This window comes from Pleurodeles waltl, chromosome 3_1, assembly GCF_031143425.1.
Source record: "Pleurodeles waltl isolate 20211129_DDA chromosome 3_1, aPleWal1.hap1.20221129, whole genome shotgun sequence".
Taxonomy (NCBI): Eukaryota; Metazoa; Chordata; class Amphibia; order Caudata; family Salamandridae; genus Pleurodeles; species Pleurodeles waltl.
In genome coordinates this window covers 356,371,800-356,389,477 of record NC_090440.1, presented here as the reverse complement: position 1 = coordinate 356,389,477, position 17,678 = coordinate 356,371,800, and the positions used below count along the sequence as shown (strand labels likewise).

Sequence of the window (17,678 nt, the reverse complement as noted above, 5' to 3'; positions counted from 1 at the left end):
ATTATTCCTGTCACCCGTATACATTCCACCAGGGTTTCCCTGGTGGGGTAATTCGCCAGGGAATCCCTGATGGAATAGGGATCGTAATCCCACCACCTGTCCTGCCTCCACCGCTGGGCCGAATGTGCTCACAGTTGGCCTGGCGGTGGATTGTGGCCTGGCGGTGGGTGGTAGTGAACTGGTGGCTTTGCAGCCAGTTCACTACTATGTTCAGACTATGGCTGTCTGGGCCGCCATGCCGTTGGCGGTAATGACCGCCACCGCCGGTGTGGTGGTCCAGACTGCCATGTTCATAATGACCACCTTGGTCATGTTAGGTAAATGTCCAAAGAGAACAGAGGTTGGATTAATTTGTTTTTGTTGTTGGCAACATTTCTTTATTCATGAGGACACAGCTGCGATGTACAGTTATGTATATTCAATCCTAAAATAGTGAGAGGAATAAAACTGAGGCAAAATACACCATGCCAAGTACACTCTCAATAATTAACATGTATAACAGTACCTCAAACCCCTACCATGAAGGTAGTGGGATGGGTAGAACTGGGAGAGAAGGAGGGGGAGTTACTAATTGTCTATTGAGTATTTGGAATGAAGTTTGGAAAATCTTCTTCCGAACCTCTGTAAGCTCTGGACAAGACAAAACATGTGGAGTCAATATCCAATTGAAGACCAAATATATCTCAGGCAGTTAGGGCTAGTGTTTATATCTTAGGGCTAGTGTTTGTATATATATATATATATATATATATATATATATTGTGTAGAAGGGTGGGTTTATAATATAGTTATCTATAATATAGTAACCAAAATGTGTGTTTGTTTTGGCATTTAGTAATTACTTTTTTGAGGCTATTAGATTAGGTTTATAATTTACAAGAATTTTTACAAAGGGACAGCTTTGTAATCCAGAGCATTAACCATTTACTCAATAGCACAGCTGTTTCTTCATAGCTGTAGAATGTTGATTTCTGATGGATACAACTACCTGTGGATTCCTCAACTAATGAATTCTCCCCAATCGCAGCATTCGACGGAAACTTCTTTCCAGCTCTGCACGTTGGCGAGGACGTCACAATTGCCCGACTCCACGCGGCTCCGCCTCACGTCAACGTGGCAATAAGAGGCCCTCGCCGGCGTGCAGACATCAGTTCCCTTTTTTCGTGCCTTCGATAACGTACTTTTCCAGCTCCTGTATCTTTTGCTGTTCAAAGGGATACTTTGTGTTTTTTCGAGATGCCGGCCCAAAGAAGTCAGGGTTCAAGCCTTGCAGGGAATGCGGAGGTCGAATGTCTGTTACTGACCCACACAATGACTGTCTATGGTGCCTGAGCTCGGACCACGACGTCCAGGAGTGTGGTTCATGCCAAAAAATGAACCCTAAAGTTCTGAAGGAACGTGAGGCTAAATTGTTTTTAGCAAAGGCTAAGAAAGAGAAAAGGAGGCACCATAGGTCTTCGTCGGGGAAGTAGAGTCATAAGAAGCGGCGCCATCACGACTCCTGGTGTTGTTCCAGATGAAGCTGGTCGAGGTTGAGGTCTCCGTCTGCTCGGCGCCGTAAGTCCTGGGAGGTCAGCCCGACAGTGTCTCCTCAGCCTTTGACTCCGCAATCTTCACCAGCGCCGTCGTTCTTTGAGGTGGTGGAGCCTCAGTCATCATTCATCTCCGGATGCTCAGGATTCGAGACCGGCTCCAGCTTCGGCTCCTCAGGAGTATCCTGCCTTCCCGGCTCCGGGGACAGATCCAGCGGCATTTCTTAATGCCATGTTTGCTATATTTCAGAACATGGCGCTGGGAGGTGGTGCGCCGGCTGGCCCCACTGGTCCCTTGGCATTTACCCTAGGCGCTCCGGCTCAGTACAGACCAAAGCTGTTCATGCCATTCTGTCTGGAGGGAGACACTAGCCCGTCGCTGGTGCCGGCGGTGCAGCCATCGACGTCGAGAGAAAGGCCTTCGGCGCTGGTGTCTATTGAGATGGAAGGATCCCGAAGCCGGATGGCGTCGTTGGGTGGAGGTCAAGTATCCACGGCGCCAATGGATCCATCTCCGGCGTCGGAGGGGTCCGGAGATCCTGTGATGACGCCTTCTCGGCGCCGCTCTCCGACGTCGGCACACTCTTTGTCGACGCCAGAGCTGGAGGCGAAATTGCGGTCCAGAAGAAAGGCCCTCAGGTTGTTGGAAGAGAGAGAGTACCAAAGGCAGCTCCTTGAGGAAGGGGAGAGTGAGGAGCCACAAAATGAGTTTCTGGGGTTGGACACAGCCAGTGGGCTGGATACTTCCCCGGAGTGGGATATGGTCTCACCAGGGAATATACTGAGGAGGCAGCCTCATTCCATTCAGTCATCAGGAAGGCTGCTGATTTCCTAGAACTCCCACTTCCAATGGCACAGGTTAAGACCAATATCCTGACGGAGGTGCTTCATCCTGCCACGGCTATTGCTGATCTGTTGTTACCATTTAATGAAGCTCTTATGGATCCCATAGGTGAGGTTTGGAAGAAGCCTGTTTCTTCATCAGCGGTGAGCAGGTTGGTGGCCAGGCGGTATAGGTCAGCACCTGGAGACCCCAAATTTCTTTCAAAACATCTGTCTCCTGAGAGTCTGGTCGTGCAGGTGTCCTGTTCGACATGGTCTGCTGCTGGCACCTTCCCTGGTGTACCATCTGACAGGGAGTCCAAACGCATGGAGCAGTCGGCCAAGAAGGTTTTCTCCTCCTGCAGCATGGCACTGAAATCAGCTAATGCTACGTGTATCCTGGGCAGATACATTCATGCAATAATGGATGCAGCTAAAGCAGCGTTACCGGACATGCCCCAAGACTTGTATGGACTCCTCTCGAATGCCCAGTCAGCGGCGATGCAGGTCATACAGTCGGGACTTGACACCACGGACTCTGTTGCTAGAGCCATGGGAACCTCCATCGCCACCAGGCGTCCTGCTTGGTTGCTCACGTCTGGATTCTCATCGGATGTTCAAGCCACGCTCTTAGACTTGCCCTTTGATGGTGCTAAATTATTTGGCGCTAAAGCTGACTCTGTGTTGGAGCACTTTAAGGAGTGTAGGGCAACAGCAAAATCCTTGGGCCTGCAGGCTGTTTCGACCCCTTTCAGGTCCTTTAGACGGCTGCAGGTATTTGGACGAGGGGCTTCCTTTCGTGGGAGATCACAGCAAGCAGGCCATCAGCCTTCAAGCCTCCCTTATAGATCATTTAGGGGGCAGGGTAGAGTACGCACTAGAGAGGCCACCCAACAGCAGCACCCTTCCTCTTCCTTTTCCTCAGGGGGGATGCAAGAGGGGAAGCAACCCTAGTCCTCTTACCATTGCATCCCATGTGTCTCCGTTAGGGGGAAGGTTGTCTCTTTTTCTTCCCAGGTGGGAGTCGATAACATCTGATTCCTGGGTCATCAGTGTGGTAAGGAAAGGTTATGCCCTTCCCTTTCGGGAGATTCCTCCTCCCTTCCCTCCCCGTCCTTCCTTTTCTTCAGAAGATCATCTCCTGTTGTAAGAACAGGAAGTTCTATCCCTATTGTCAAAAGGTGCAGTGGAGTTGGTTCCCAAGCAAGAGAGGGGTCATGGATGTTATTCAAGGTATTTTCTGATCCCCAAAAAGGATGGTCGCTTGAGGCCTATCCTGGACCTGAGGATTTTGAATTGCTTCCTCAAACAGGAGAAATTGAAAATGCTGAATCTAGCAGAGGTGCTTATGGCGTTGAACAAGGAAAATTGGATGGTGTCTGTTGACTTGCAGGATGCTTATTTCCATATTCCCATTCTCAAGTCACACAGGAAGTATCTCCATTTTGTGGTAGGGTCGCAGCACTACCAGTTTGCGGTCCTTCCTTTTGGTCTTACTTCCGCACCTCGGGTCTTCACGAAGGTGATGGCGGTTGTTGCAGCAGACCTCAGGAGGAAGGGAATAGCAGTATTCCCTTACCTGGACGATTGGTTAATCAAAGCCAAGTCTCTGGAGTTTGTGCTGCATCATCTGCAGATGACAACCCACTTGTTATTCAGTCTGGGCTTTTCCATAAATGTGCCTAAATCTCACCTAGAGCCCTTTCAGCGCCTCCTGTTCATAGGGGCAGTGCTGGACACTACATTGAATCGGGCCTTTCCTCCGCCACAGCGGATTCAGGACTTTCAGGCGTTGATTCCAATGTTCCAAGAAGGAGCGGTTGTTCCAGTCCTCAAGGTCCTTCGTTTGCTCGGTTTGTTCGCTTCTTGCATTCTGTTGGTCACTCATGCGCACTGGCACATGAGGGCTCTTCAGTGGTGTCTCCGCAGGCAGTGGTTTCAGCACAGAGAGGATCGCGAGGAGTCGATAAGGATCTCCAGAGACACTGAAGTGGATCTTCAATGGTGGGCTGCGGTCGGCAACCTGTCTTAAGGAAAGCCATTCTCGTTGCCGCCTCCAGTGACCACAGTGATAACGGATGCCTCCACTTTGGGGTGGGGAGTTCATCTGATGGACCTGGAGATCAAAGGTCGTTGGTCTCCGGCGGAGCAGATGTTTCATATCAATCTGCTGGAATTGCGGGCGATATGTTTGGCTCTCAAATTCCCTTCGCGGTCAGTCTATTCAAGTCCTGACGGACAACACGACCGCGATGTGGTACATCAACAAGCAGGGAGGAGTAGGGTCATATCTTCTCTGCAGAGAGGCTCTGTGGCTCTGGTCCTGGGTGCAGGACCATCGGGTTTGCGTAATGCAAATCATCTGGCCGGGGTTCAGAACGTGCGTGCGGACAGTCTCAGTCGGCTCCTCTCAGCCGATCACGAGTGACGTCTTCATCCGGATCTGGTTCTTTACATCTTTCGGAGGTGGGGTTTTCCCCAGGTAGACCTTTTTGCCACTCTGGAGAACGCGCACTGCCCGTCGTTCTGCAGCCTTCAGTATCCCATGCAGGAAGCTTTGGGGGATGTGTTTCAGATGTCCTGGAACGGCCAGTTGCTTTACGCGTTTCCTCCCATACCCTTGATTCCTCGAGTTCTGAGGAAGATTCCCCAAGACCGGGCCCAAGTCACTAATAGCTCCGGATTGGCCAAGAAGGGTGTGGTACACGGACCTACTCCAACTCTCACTGTGCCCTCCGCTCATTCTCCCTTTCAGGGCGGACCTCCTCTCGCAGTCGCTGGGGCAGGTTCTACACCCCCACCTCCAGAGCCTGCACCTTCATGCCTGGAGATTGAACAGGGCAACCTGAGTTTGTTTTCTCTCCCATCGGATGTGGTGGAAGTTATTTTATCGGCCTGGCAACACTCCACCAAATCTGTCTATGCGAGCAGATGGGCTAGATTCGTTCAATGGTGTGGAGAGAGACAAATTAATCCCTTAAGTGCCCATTTGTCGGACGTATTGATGTTTTCTTTGTCGTTGGCACAGCGAGGTTGTGCTGTGGCCACGGTCAAAGGCTATCTTTTGGCCCTTTTGGCCTTCTTATGTCTTCCTGATCAACCCTCTTTGTTCAAATCCCCTTTAGTGTTGAGGTTTTTGAAGGGACTTACCAATAGGTTTCCTCCCACTCCGTTTCTCATGCCCCAGTGGGATCTAAATTTGGTATTATCCTTTTTGATGGGCTCTCCTTTTGAGCCACTTCATTCTTGCTATTTAAGGTTTTTAGTTCTAAAGACTGTGGAGGTCATTTTGACCTCGGCTGTCTTTTTCCAAGACCGCCGAGGGACTGCCATGCAGAAGACCGCCAGTGGTGGCGGTTTGCTGCTCGGCCTATTATGACCATTGGCAGCTCGGACGGAGAGCCGCCAACAGCCATACTGGCGGGTGGCGGGGAAGTGGAGGTTGCTCCACCTCCACCGCCATGCCCAACAGAACACCGCCCAGCGAATCACGTCCTGTTGGCGGTGTGGTGTCGGCGGAGCAGCCCCCATGGCTCCCGTCCCCTCCCGGAGGATCGTCGGACCAGGTAAGTCGATCGTCCGTGAGGGGAGGTGGGTGGGGGGGCGTTGTGTGTTGTGTGCGTGCATGGGGGGGTGTGTGTGTGTGTATGTAGAGGGGTTGTGTGAGTGCGTGTATGCTTGTAGGGGTGTTGTGTGTATGGGAATGAGTGCATGTATGTCTGTAGGTATGTCTGTATGGATGTGTGTGTGCATGTTTGAATGTAGGTGTGCGTTTATGACTGTGTGTGTGTGTGGATGTTGGCATGTATGTCGGTGTGTGTGCGTGTATGTGTGTTGGTGGTGCCTGCGTGCGTGTCGTGTGTGTATGAGTGCTGTGATGTTGGGGGTCAGGGTGGGGAGGGGGTCCTGCCACCTTTGGGGGTTGGCAGGGGTGGTGGGGGGTGTAGAGGAATTAGTGGGGGTGGGGGAGACCCCTATCAGTGCCACGGAAGGAATTCCCTGGCACAGATAGTGCTTACCGCCATGGATTTCATGGCGGTTTCAAACTGCATGAAATCCATGGCGGTCAGCCGGGTCCAAATACCGGCGGCGGTATAGTGACGGCTGCCGGGCTGGAGACCCAGCGGGCGGAACAGAGAACCGGCGGATGACCATGGCGGTAACGGCCATGGTCATAATACACAAAGAAAAGACTGCCAGCCTGTTGGCGGTCTTACCGCCGCTTCTCCGCCTTCCGCCAGGGTCATAATGGCCCCCTGTGTTTCTTGCGACCATCATGTCTGCTAGGCGTGTGAGTGAGCTTCAAGCTCTTTCTGTTTGCCCACCTTTTACAACCTTTTATAAGGACAAAGTGGTACTGAGGACCAGGGCAGCTTTCCTCCCCAAGGTAGTGACTCCGTTTCATTTGGGACAGTCCATCACTCTCTCGACATTCTACCCTCCTCCACATCCATCTAAGGAGGAGGAGAGGCTCCATCGACTGGACCCAAGGAGAACTCTCAGCTTTTACATAGACAGAACGAGAGAGTTCCGCTTGGACGACCAACTCTTTGTCGGATACGTGGGGAAGAGGAAGGGGAAGGCCGTCCACAAATGAACGCTATCCAGGTTGGTCGTTCTTTGTATTAAGATATGTTATTCATTGGCGAAGAAAGATCCCCCTGAGGGGATAAGAGCACATTCCACCAGGGCTAAATTGACCACATCGGCCCTGGCTAGAGGTGTTCCAGTGGCAGACATTTGTAAGGCCGCGACTTGGTCAACCCTCCACACTTTTGTAAAGCATTATTGCTTGGACTCGGAGGTGAGGAGGGATGGCCATTTTGCACGGTCTGTGCTGCAGGAGTTCTTGGTATGACCAGACGGACACCCTCCTTCGAGGCAGTAGTACTTTGGGACTCTATTCATTAGGTGAGGAATCCACAGGTAGTTGTATCCATCAGAAGAGCAAGTTACTTACCTTTGGTAACGCTTTTTCTGGTGGATACAGTAGCTACCTGTGGATTCCTCACGGTCCCTCCCGCCTCCCCGTAGTCTGTCTGGTCATGCCTAGATTTCCTTGGGTGTGTACATGTATTATTGATTGTTTTGCATTATGAGGATGAATTTTTATAGGTATTTTGTGTTTTTGGTCCTATTTGTATGTATTGGTATACATTCATGATTGTGCAAAACTTTTACGAATGTGTATTGGTATCATTACTATTATTGGCTTTTGCCTCTTCTACAAAGTTTTCTTGAATATAGATATGAGGTGTTTGGGATGTCAATATTTACCTATTCGTCTCAAAGGCACATAAAAAATGGCGTAAACTGACGTCAGCACGCCGGCGAGGGCCTCTTATTGCCACGATGACGTCAGGTGGAGCCGGGTGGAGTCGGGCAATTGTGACGTCCTCGCTGACGTGCAGATCTGGAAAGAAGTGTCCGTTGAATGCTGCTCATGGGGAGAATTCATTAGGTGAGGAATACACAGGTAGCTACTGTATCCACCAGCAAAAGCGTTACCGAAGGTAAGTAACTTGCTCTTATGCAAGATACTTGTCAGCTGAATAAATGCCATCCAAAACCAATTAATTGAAGTGGCCCCATTATGCAGGCTTCACGTCTAGTATAAGAATTAAAGTAAGATATTTTGAAGACATAAAAAAATTGCTCTTCGCACTTAAAGAATTTGGAAATATTCTTATATCCAACTCTTTTTGATACTCTGGGAAATATAATAGGACATAGTATTTTTAGGGTTGTGTTATTGAACATAACATTAGTGATGCTGTTACTTTAAATGGAATATGAAGAAATCCCTCATCTGCTAGAGTGAGTGGCAAGGCAGAGTAATAACTCAAGTTTATATCAGGTAAGGCCATACCACAAAATTCTTTGGGGTGGCAGAGATATTGTATAGCAATCCTGGGTTTATTTGTAATAAATATTGATATTAGAAAATAAAAAATGGCAAAATATTTGGTATGCAAAACAATGGAATGGCTAGTGAAGAAAATAAAGGGAAACAAGACATTTTTATGAAAGAAATTTGGCCCAGGCTAGTTATTGGAAGTAAGCATTAGTGACCGAGAAGTTGAGATATTTTTGGAATCAAGAGTTTATAGAGTAAAATAAAATAAGCCTTCGTACTCTTCAGTGACATGTATAGCGAGGTATCACTTAGGGCCGTTACAGTAGGGAGCTTTCTTAATTTCCGGTATTTTAAAAAGCAATATTTTAGTTTTCATATGATTTATTTTGTGTCCTCCTATAGCTGTAAATTGATGGATTAAATTCAGACCCAGTTGGATGTTTCTGGTTTCTGCCTTCAAGTAAAGAGCAGAATCTCTGCCAAAAAGGTTGATTTTAGCTTTAGGCTCTAAATCTGATCATTGTGCAGCTGCCAAAGACTCCATGAATAAAGCAAAAGGAATGGGTGGCATAGGTAACCCTGCAGTATGTCTATATTGATATTTATATAGCTTGCCTTTGTCTGGTCGACTATAACTGATAATGATGCTCCTTTATATGGACTTACTAATTTCTCGAGGAAACCACAGGTCCTCAAGATAATGAGCAATGCATCCCATGAAACAAAATCAAATGACTTTTCCAAATCTGTTACCACAATAGTAGCTGGAATACTGGGGTATTATGAATAAAAGTCAATTGACTTGATGAGAAAGTTTGTGTTGGAGTATAACTAACAATTGGGAATTAAACATTTCTGGCACCTATGGGATAAGTTGTCAGCAATGGACAAATTCTAAAGCATGGGCTTTAATAATAAGTTCATAATCTATAATCTCTATATATAATAATGTGATTGGTTTGTAAGAATTCACCTCTAAACAATCCTTATCTTTTATAGGAAAGCTGACACTTTTTTCTTGTAAAAAAGATTGGGAAGGCGATTGATCGGTTAAAAGACTGTTAACTAGTAGTGTTGTAGTTTGAACAGGATGCTATAACATTCTTAAGGGTTTTCTAAAACTCCATGTGAATCCTATCTTCTGCTGAATCCTCACCATTAGAAAGGTCTTTCATAGCTTAATTAACATTTACATTTGAAAGAGTGTGTTTAAGAAAGCAGTGTATTGGTTAAGGGGAGTAGAAGCCCCACACAGGCAACAACCACAATCCTTGGCAGGGTGAATCACAAACGTTGCTAAATTAACCTGTGCTTAACCGTGTGAACTCTTGGCACAGATCAGCCAGGCTCACCTCTGAGGCACTGTGTTAAATATTTATGTACTGCAAAGCAGTAATAAAGTTAAAACAGAACACAAGAAAAAAATCCCAACCAATTTAGATAAATAGAGAACAGTTTAATAAATAAAAGAAGACCAGAATGACAAAAATCTATTCAGTAGAACCAGATAACCGCAGTTTCAAAGTTTTAAGTAAGTACGTTCCCTTAAATAACAAACTGCCACTCGCAGTCATCTAGTTGTTCTAGACTGGTGGAAAGTCATAAGTTCAGCCCAACTGTGACAAGGTTAGTCTCACTGAAAAGGGTACCTTCTCATTGTCCAGCTCAAAGAGTTCAAAACATTAGGATTTCACAGGAGGAACTCAAATTGTGTCATCCAAGGGTCCACGACCTAGAATAGCACCTTTTGGGGATCAGAAACACATTCCAGCAGAGGTCAGCAGGGCTGAGGCAGGTACAGTTACAGGTCCAGGCAGTGCCAGTTGCAGCAGGCCAGCTGGGAGGCCCCTGGAGATTGTTGTGTCCCTGTTGCATTGAACAGGATGTCAGCCAACTGACCCTTGAAGGCACACATGCTAGTCTGTGATGAAATGAGCAGGTCCAGTCTTCCTTCTCGCAGAGCAGGGGAAGCCTCAAACAGCAGGGCAGTATTCTGAGAAACAAAAAAGGCCTCAAGCAGCAGGGCAGTCCTCTGTGGAACAAGGCATGTCTCAGGCATTAGGGCAGTCCTCTGGATAAAAAGGAAGTCCTACTTCTGTAATGTCTGCTGAACCAGGAGAGTATCGAAGAGTGGCTCAAGAAGTCCAGTGTTTGTACCTGGTGCCATCCTTTAAAGTACAGTAATTTTCCTGGCTTCTTCCGCATCAGGTTCTGGAAAGTTCTTCCCTTCACTTGCCACAGCTCAGAGAATTCTAGGGTTGCAAAGGAATAATGTTAGTCTTTTTTGTGTGTCCTGGAGGCAAGCCCTTTGAAATATAAGTGATGCAGGGAACAGCTGCACCCCACTCATCCTGACAGGACGATCCATTCTACCAATACCTTGTCCCCTATAGTTCACTGTTTGGGCCCAATATGCATCTTAATGGGGGAGCCGTTAACAGGCCAAGGCAGCTGGAAACCCCTAGATGAGATGAGAAGCTCTTGGGTAAGAAAATGTCAACTTTCTAAAAGTGGCATTTTCAAAATTGCAATCTAAAATCTGAGTTTACCATTGAAGAGAACTAATCCCAATCAAGGGTGAGCACTTTTTAAACGTTATAAGATAACCAAATGTTATCCAACAGGAGATAGAGGTCTCACACTAGTGAAAATTGAATTGAGGAGTTTTTACTACCAGGACAGGTAAAACTTGAAAACACATGTCCTATTTTTAAATACAATGCACCTGCTTATGCGGTTCAAAGCCTATTTTAGGGATAACTATTATGTAGGGTAACCAGATTTTGAGAAGGAGAAACCAGGACAGGCCAGACATAAAGGTAGGACTAAAGCCTTTAATCGTACTTCTGTATCTAGCCTGTCCTGTTTTTGTGCAAGGCCTTGTAAATGCATGTTTGTCTGTGTGTATGTATATATACATACATATCTATCTATATATATATATATATATATATATCCTACTGGTGGTAGTAACATGGTTTTTTGACTTGCCTATAACTTTGGCGCCTTTTAACGAAGCTTCATGAAAATTTCCAGAAAAAGTGTCCTACTGTCTTTTTGTGCATGGTGCGTTTCAGAGTGATTCATCAAGCGGGGGCTGAGAAAAAAGGGGGAGGCAAAAAGTGCAATTTCCATTGTAAATCCAATAGAGATTTTGAACACAACAACAGCCCGAGCTGCTGGACTAATTACACCAAATTACACCAAATTTGGCAGAAAGCTAGCTCTTGGTCCAGAAAGTGTGCTTTCTGTGATTTGGTGTAAATTCGTTCAGTAGTTTTTGAGTTATTAAATAAAAAAGGAATATAGATATCTAGGTGGAACCTAAGCACAGATCTCATAGTGAGATCTGAATTGCTGTCAGCACTTCAACCAGAAAGTGCTGCCAGCCATTTTGGGACCAATATATACCACAATGAAAGCAGTGATTAAAATGCTTTGCAGTGAATGGCAGGTTTTGAAGGTCACAAAAAGGATAATGTATAAAGGGTGATAGCAGATTTCAGTTAACATTTAAATCATTTGTTGCTTAGGTGATTTGACCCTTTGAAAATGCCTTCTGCTGGGATTTCATGAATCATGTTTGAGAGAAAAGTGTTTTCCCGTACTTTTTCCATAGAGGTTATGGGAGGTGCTCCAGAAGCTAAAATGAGGGCATATTTTCTGTAGCTTCATACTATCTGTCTCAGCCATAAGAGAATGAAATCTGATATTCTGTGTCAGGACTGGAGCCTCAGATTATGCTTCTCTTTCTTTACTACTCTTAAACAGCAGCGAATTCAATTGTTTATAAAAAGTACATTAACATAACAGTAAACCACATATCCCATCATGCTCCTGAGTTCATCCTCCAATCCCATGAGAGCTGACCCCTCAAAAGTCTGATGTGCTCACATCACTTCCTCTTTCTTTGCTGCTCAAGCCAAAGATAAGTACGATTTATGGTTCATGGTTTCGACAGTTACTTGACAGGTTTAGCGGGGTGGCGTGTGTGTGAGGAATGCAGTGATGGCATAGGAGTGTTTATTTGCTGCTGTGTGCTGTTATCTTGTACGTTGTTCGCGCAGCCAACAACGCTCTCAACTTAAAGTCGCTTTTGGGGTTTGCCTCCTGTTGTTATACCCCTCACGATGACGAACTCGCAGCGTTTTTTTCTCTCAGAGCCTTCCCCAATCGGACCCAATAAAGAGCCTCAGACGACTCATGCATAGCCAGATTGGGCTGTTTTTAGTAGGATTGGGCTACGCACGCACCCATCGATCCTGTTGATAGCTGGCTTTTCGTTGCTAGGCAACACACACGCTCAAACTGTCATAGAGCGCGAGTGAGACGCCTTGGCACAGGCTGAAATAGTGAAGCCACTTCAACTCCAAATGTAATGATTTTTGAGCAGGGTGCATGCACTTATAAATGTTTTTTCGCTCTTATTAGACGCCCAGGACCCCAGAGTAGGCGTGGGTTGCAAGAATAATACTACAGGCTTGCCTCAGGAGCACAGAGAGTTGATCTGTGGGGCAGACTGCTTCCCCTCTGCTTTTTTCTGATCCCTTGCACCTTGGGGTTGCTCCCCCCTGATTCCCAGTGTCACTTGGACCATTACTGTTCCCAGGAATGGCGGACAGAGACTACTTTGAAGGGGCAGCCTACTATGATGAGGGTACTCAGGAGGATATGGAGTACAATGTAGACAATGACGCACTTCAGGCCCTGGACACTTCCGACCAGCACTCCATCAATAAGTCCCTAGCGGCAGCATTGCGGCCCATAACGGCCCAACTGCAATTGTATGCCAAAGCGCAAAGCTGCAATACCCCAGCCCCCTCAAACTCCACGGGGGAGTCTTCGGAAGCACCTTGCATACGCAAAGAGAAGTCCAAACACTGGCCACATGAGGAGGTTCTTTTGTCTCTGGATCAGAAATCCTCGTAAGACTATAAGTGCTGCATGCCCAGCACCGAGCGCTCCCACTCTCACACTCCTCCTTAAGTTCCACTCGGATTCCCACTCGGTTGATTCAGGAAGTTCAGAGGAAGATCGATCACGCCGCCATAAAAATAAAAATAAATCCTCTTCTCCTAGTGAGTCCTCTCCCTCTACCCACTTTAATTTCAATCCCGAGGACATCATCCACCCATGGTACTCAGACTGGGCCCCTGAGTGAGAGGTGGCCAAGTACTTGCACAATTATTGCACAAGCCTTTTGACAAAGATGTGCGTAAACCCCTCAGGGCAGAATGTCCCAGGCCAGACCTTCTGGACAAGGTGGCGATTATGCCAGAGGTGGACCCCACCCTCACAACATTCTCAAAGAAATACTCTAGAGACCCTAAGAAGGGAATCAACAGGGCATGGAAGGCATGCCAGGGTAAAATGCTGGACGTGGAGGATCCCCTCGCATAGATTCTAGAGATGACCCTATAGGCTAAGGAAAAGGGGTGAGCCCATTGATCCTGATAGTTTGGCTGGGTGGACTCAGCGTGCCATTTGCCTCCTTTGGCAATGGCAATTGTGCGATCTCAACAGAATGCAGGTAGTCGATCCTCAGGAGGATAGATACTAAATTCACTGCGTTGGCAAAAGTGGAAGCTAGCCCCTTGGCATACGGGCTCCTATTGGAAGGGAAATTTGTTAAAGATATTGGGAAGTACGTCAGTACCTTTACGGCCCTAGACAAAGCCCAAACCTCTTTAAAAAAGGTGTTTCACGCAAACCTTTTCACCAGGGCCGGGAGAGGTAGGGGCCGCTCGTGAAGCCGTCAATCTTCCGAAGGTCCCCAAAGAGGGGCTTATGGACAACAACGAGGAGCATATCAAGACTCCATTAGAGGGGGAACCTTCTTTCCCTCACAAGTTCGATACCACAAATCAAGATCTGGCAGAGGATCGAGGGGATACTATCACTCTGGCACCCCCTCAGGTAAGATTTCACGATTTATCAAATGTTCCTTTGGGGGGCAGAGTTAGGTTGTTTATACACAACTGGAAGTTTCTGACACTCGATGCGTGGATCCTGCAGACAGTTCTGGGATTTCAAACAGAGTTTTACCAAACTCCTTCCCAACAGTGTCTTCCACGCTCTCTCCATTTTTCCCAACAAGAAGAAGAGTTTATAGATGCAGAAATAAAAGAGTTGCTGCGGAAACGGGCCCGTGACGCAGTGCGAGACTCACTCCCCAGGATTCTGCAGGAACATATTCCTAGTGCAAAAGAAAGGAGGGGGGCACAGATTGTTTTTGAATTTGCGCAAATTCAATTTCTGGATTGTTTATAGACATTTCAAAATGGAGGGGGTCCACCTCCTGCGAGACCTTCTTCAGGAAGGAGACTGGATGGTGCAGCTGGACTTGACGGACGCTTATCTGACTATTCCCATTTTTCCTCCCTACCGACATTTCTTACAGTTCCAATGGAGGGACCGATGGTTCGAATACCTGGTGCTGCCGTTCGGGCTATCCTCAGCCCCGTAGTGCTTCACCAAAGTCATGAAGCCGGTGATCTTGTACCTCAGAGAGAAGGGAATACGCATGATGGCGTATTTAGACAACATATTGAGCATGGAGCAATTGCGTGAGATGACAAATGACAATCCGTCTTCTCCAATATTCGGGAACAGTCCATAGAGTTTCTAGGATTTTTAGTGGATTCCATCAAAGCGATTCTTCTGCTCCCCAAAGCGAAACTTCGGGACATCAAGAAAGAATTTAGACTAGCTCTCTCCAGATCGACGGTGTCTTTGCGCAAGATGGTGAGGTTGGTGGGTCTCCTCGCCTCATCCATTCAGGCAGTGTTCCCGGGACCGCTGCATTACTGAGCCTTACAGAGATTGAAGATTCAGCATCTTTGGAAAGGCTTGTCTTACACAGAACAGGTCAGAACAGAACTGCTACAGTGGTTAGAACACGTTGATGCGTGGAATGGCAAGGCAATATTCGTTTCTCAGCCAGATATCATCATAAAATCAGATGCCAGCAGATGGGGCTGGGGCGCGCGTTGTGGAGATGTATCCACAGGAGGCAGATGGGCCCGACACGAGTTGAAGATGCATATCAATTGTTTACAACTGCTGGCAGGATCATTCGCTAATCAGGCACTATCACCGAAGAAGGTATCATGTTGCATTCTATTGAGGATGGACAACATCTCATCGGTCCGATATATCAACAAGTTGAGAGGAACCAGGTCCAGACCCCTGGTGGAAATGGCTAAGGACTTCTAGCATCTTTGTCTGGATCACAAGACCATAGTGATGGTGGAATATATTCCAGGTCAGTCCAACAGTATAGCGCACTGCAATTCAAGATTTATGAGAGCCCCCAGTGATTGGAAGTTGCATCCCCAGTTATTTAGTCTGATTCAGGACACATGGGAAACTTGTTACATAGACCTGTTTGCATCTCGACTGAACCATCAGCTGGAGAGGTTCTTCAGTTGGAGGCCAGAAGCGATGGTCGACGGATGCTTTTCTCCAGGATTGGACGTGAAATCTGAATTACGCCTTTCCCCGCATTGGCATGATATTGAGAGTGGCCGCTCAAATGAAACGACAGAGAGCAGAGGGAATCCTCGTCACACTAGTTTGGATAGCACATCCCTGGTTTCCGCTTCTGTTGGCACCGACAGGCGATTGTCCTTTGCTTCTTCCGTGGAGTCAGGACATGCTTTTGGGCATGCATACTTTGGTATGCAAATTATTGAAAGTTATCAGAATCTTGAATCCCCCACAACCTAAATATACTGTTTTGTAGGATGTAAACATGGTTTTAAATCTTTTTGAGAAATGGCCCCAGAATAGTTTGCTGAGTAGGAAGCATATTTCTGCCAACTGGCTATGTTGCTCTGTCTAGTTTCCTGCAGGAGAACAGCGGATTTAAAGGCGCTTGAGCTTGCAGGTAGAGTATTTACTCCGGAAGGAGACTCTTCTTCCATTACTTAAAAAACAAAAACGTTTACCAAGTCTATTGAATATCCTGCTTTTTCATTTAATGAAGAGTTATGTGTTGTCAAATGCTTAAAAGCTTATGAACTCATTACACTGTTGATAAGGAATGAACCGAATGGGCAGTTGTTGATTGCTGTACAAAAACCTTTAAAACCTGAATCATCCGCTACTATAGCTAGATGGGTCAGAGATGTGATGAAAGAAGCGGGTATAAATATTGGAGGCTTCGGAGCTCACTCTGTGAGGGGTGCGATGGCTTCAAAATCCATACGCTTAGGTACGCCTCTCCAAGATATAATGAAAACAGCAGATTGGTCGTCAGATTCAGTTTTTAAAAGATTCTATTATAAACCTGTGGTGGATGTTGCATCAGTGGTAATTATTCAGCTTTAAACTACCATAATCTGAGCCTCCGGTCCTGACATAGAATGAAGAATTTGCTAGCATTCGCGCCAATAATTTTTAATTCTATTAAGAACAAGGAGGCAAGGGTTATCCCACCCTGGTTTCAGTGATTCCAGGGGAATAACTGAGGATGTGGTTGATATAATCTGTTGTTGCCAATGTGGTAGATGATTAAGGAAAAATATTTCATGCTTTTTAGTCTATGTGAATACACCGCCCATGAGTGAAGTTACTGAGAGTTTTCATTTTAATGATATTATGCATTCCTTTTAGGTACAGAACAAAAGACTGAATGAAGAATGATTTCCAGGCAGTCATATGGAGGGGATATCCATAGCTTCAACTATCCAGCATCCTTATCGTGGGTCTATTGGAGAATGCTGTTGAATATGATGTTCAATGTTTAGTTTGTTCTCCCTGAAAATCTTACAAACTGTTTATCTGCAAAGAAAGAGGAAGTGATCTGAGTGCATCAGACTTTTGAGGGGTCAGCTCTCATGGGATTTGAGGATGAACTCAGGAGCATGATGGGATATGTGGTTTACTGTTATGTTATTGTACTTTGTTATAAATAATTTGATTGGCTGCTGTTTAAGAGTAGTAAAAAAAAAAGAGAAGCATAATACTTGCCTCTGTGTCCTTAATAGAATTGAAAATTCTTGGCACGAATGCTAGCACATTTTTCATTCTCAGTAAAACATGTACTTCTAACAGGAACAGCCTGTCAGTTGGTTCCCTTGTGTTCTACAGCAGCCTCCCAGAGTGTGCTAAAGAACAACTAGAGTGCTAACAGTCTTACTTATGACAAAAGTGTGGCACTCCTGAAGCCATCTTGAGTGAATCAAACTGGTAAAAGTTAGTGTTCTACAGCGGCTTCCCAGAGTGTTCTAAAGAACAACTAGAGTGCTAACAGTCTTACTTATGACAAACGTGTGGCACACCGGAAGCCATCTTGAGTGAATCAAACTGGTAAATGTTAAAGCATTTAATTTAGAAAGGAACAAAATGAGGGGATTCATTTTGTCATTGACATTATAGTTAGTGCTGTAGAAAGAAACATTAAGATATGTTTAAAGTGAGTACTCAAATATCTTCCTCTTCTATTTCATTAAAACATTCTGACA

General features: G+C 46.2%; 1 protein-coding gene across 3 annotated transcripts in view; it reads left to right on the top strand.

Moving 5' to 3' along the window:
• The window catches only part of FAM227B (family with sequence similarity 227 member B), a 412,829-nt gene extending 395,549 nt beyond the window's left edge, over positions 1-17,280 (top strand). For all 3 annotated transcript variants that reach the window (XM_069222512.1, XM_069222513.1, XM_069222514.1), the window contains exon 5: positions 16,828-17,280. In XM_069222512.1, coding sequence (XP_069078613.1) covers positions 16,828-16,857 — 30 coding nt within the window. In that variant the 3' untranslated portion in view covers positions 16,858-17,280. The remainder of the gene's footprint in view (positions 1-16,827) is intronic.
• Positions 17,281-17,678: the final 398 nt, after the last annotated feature.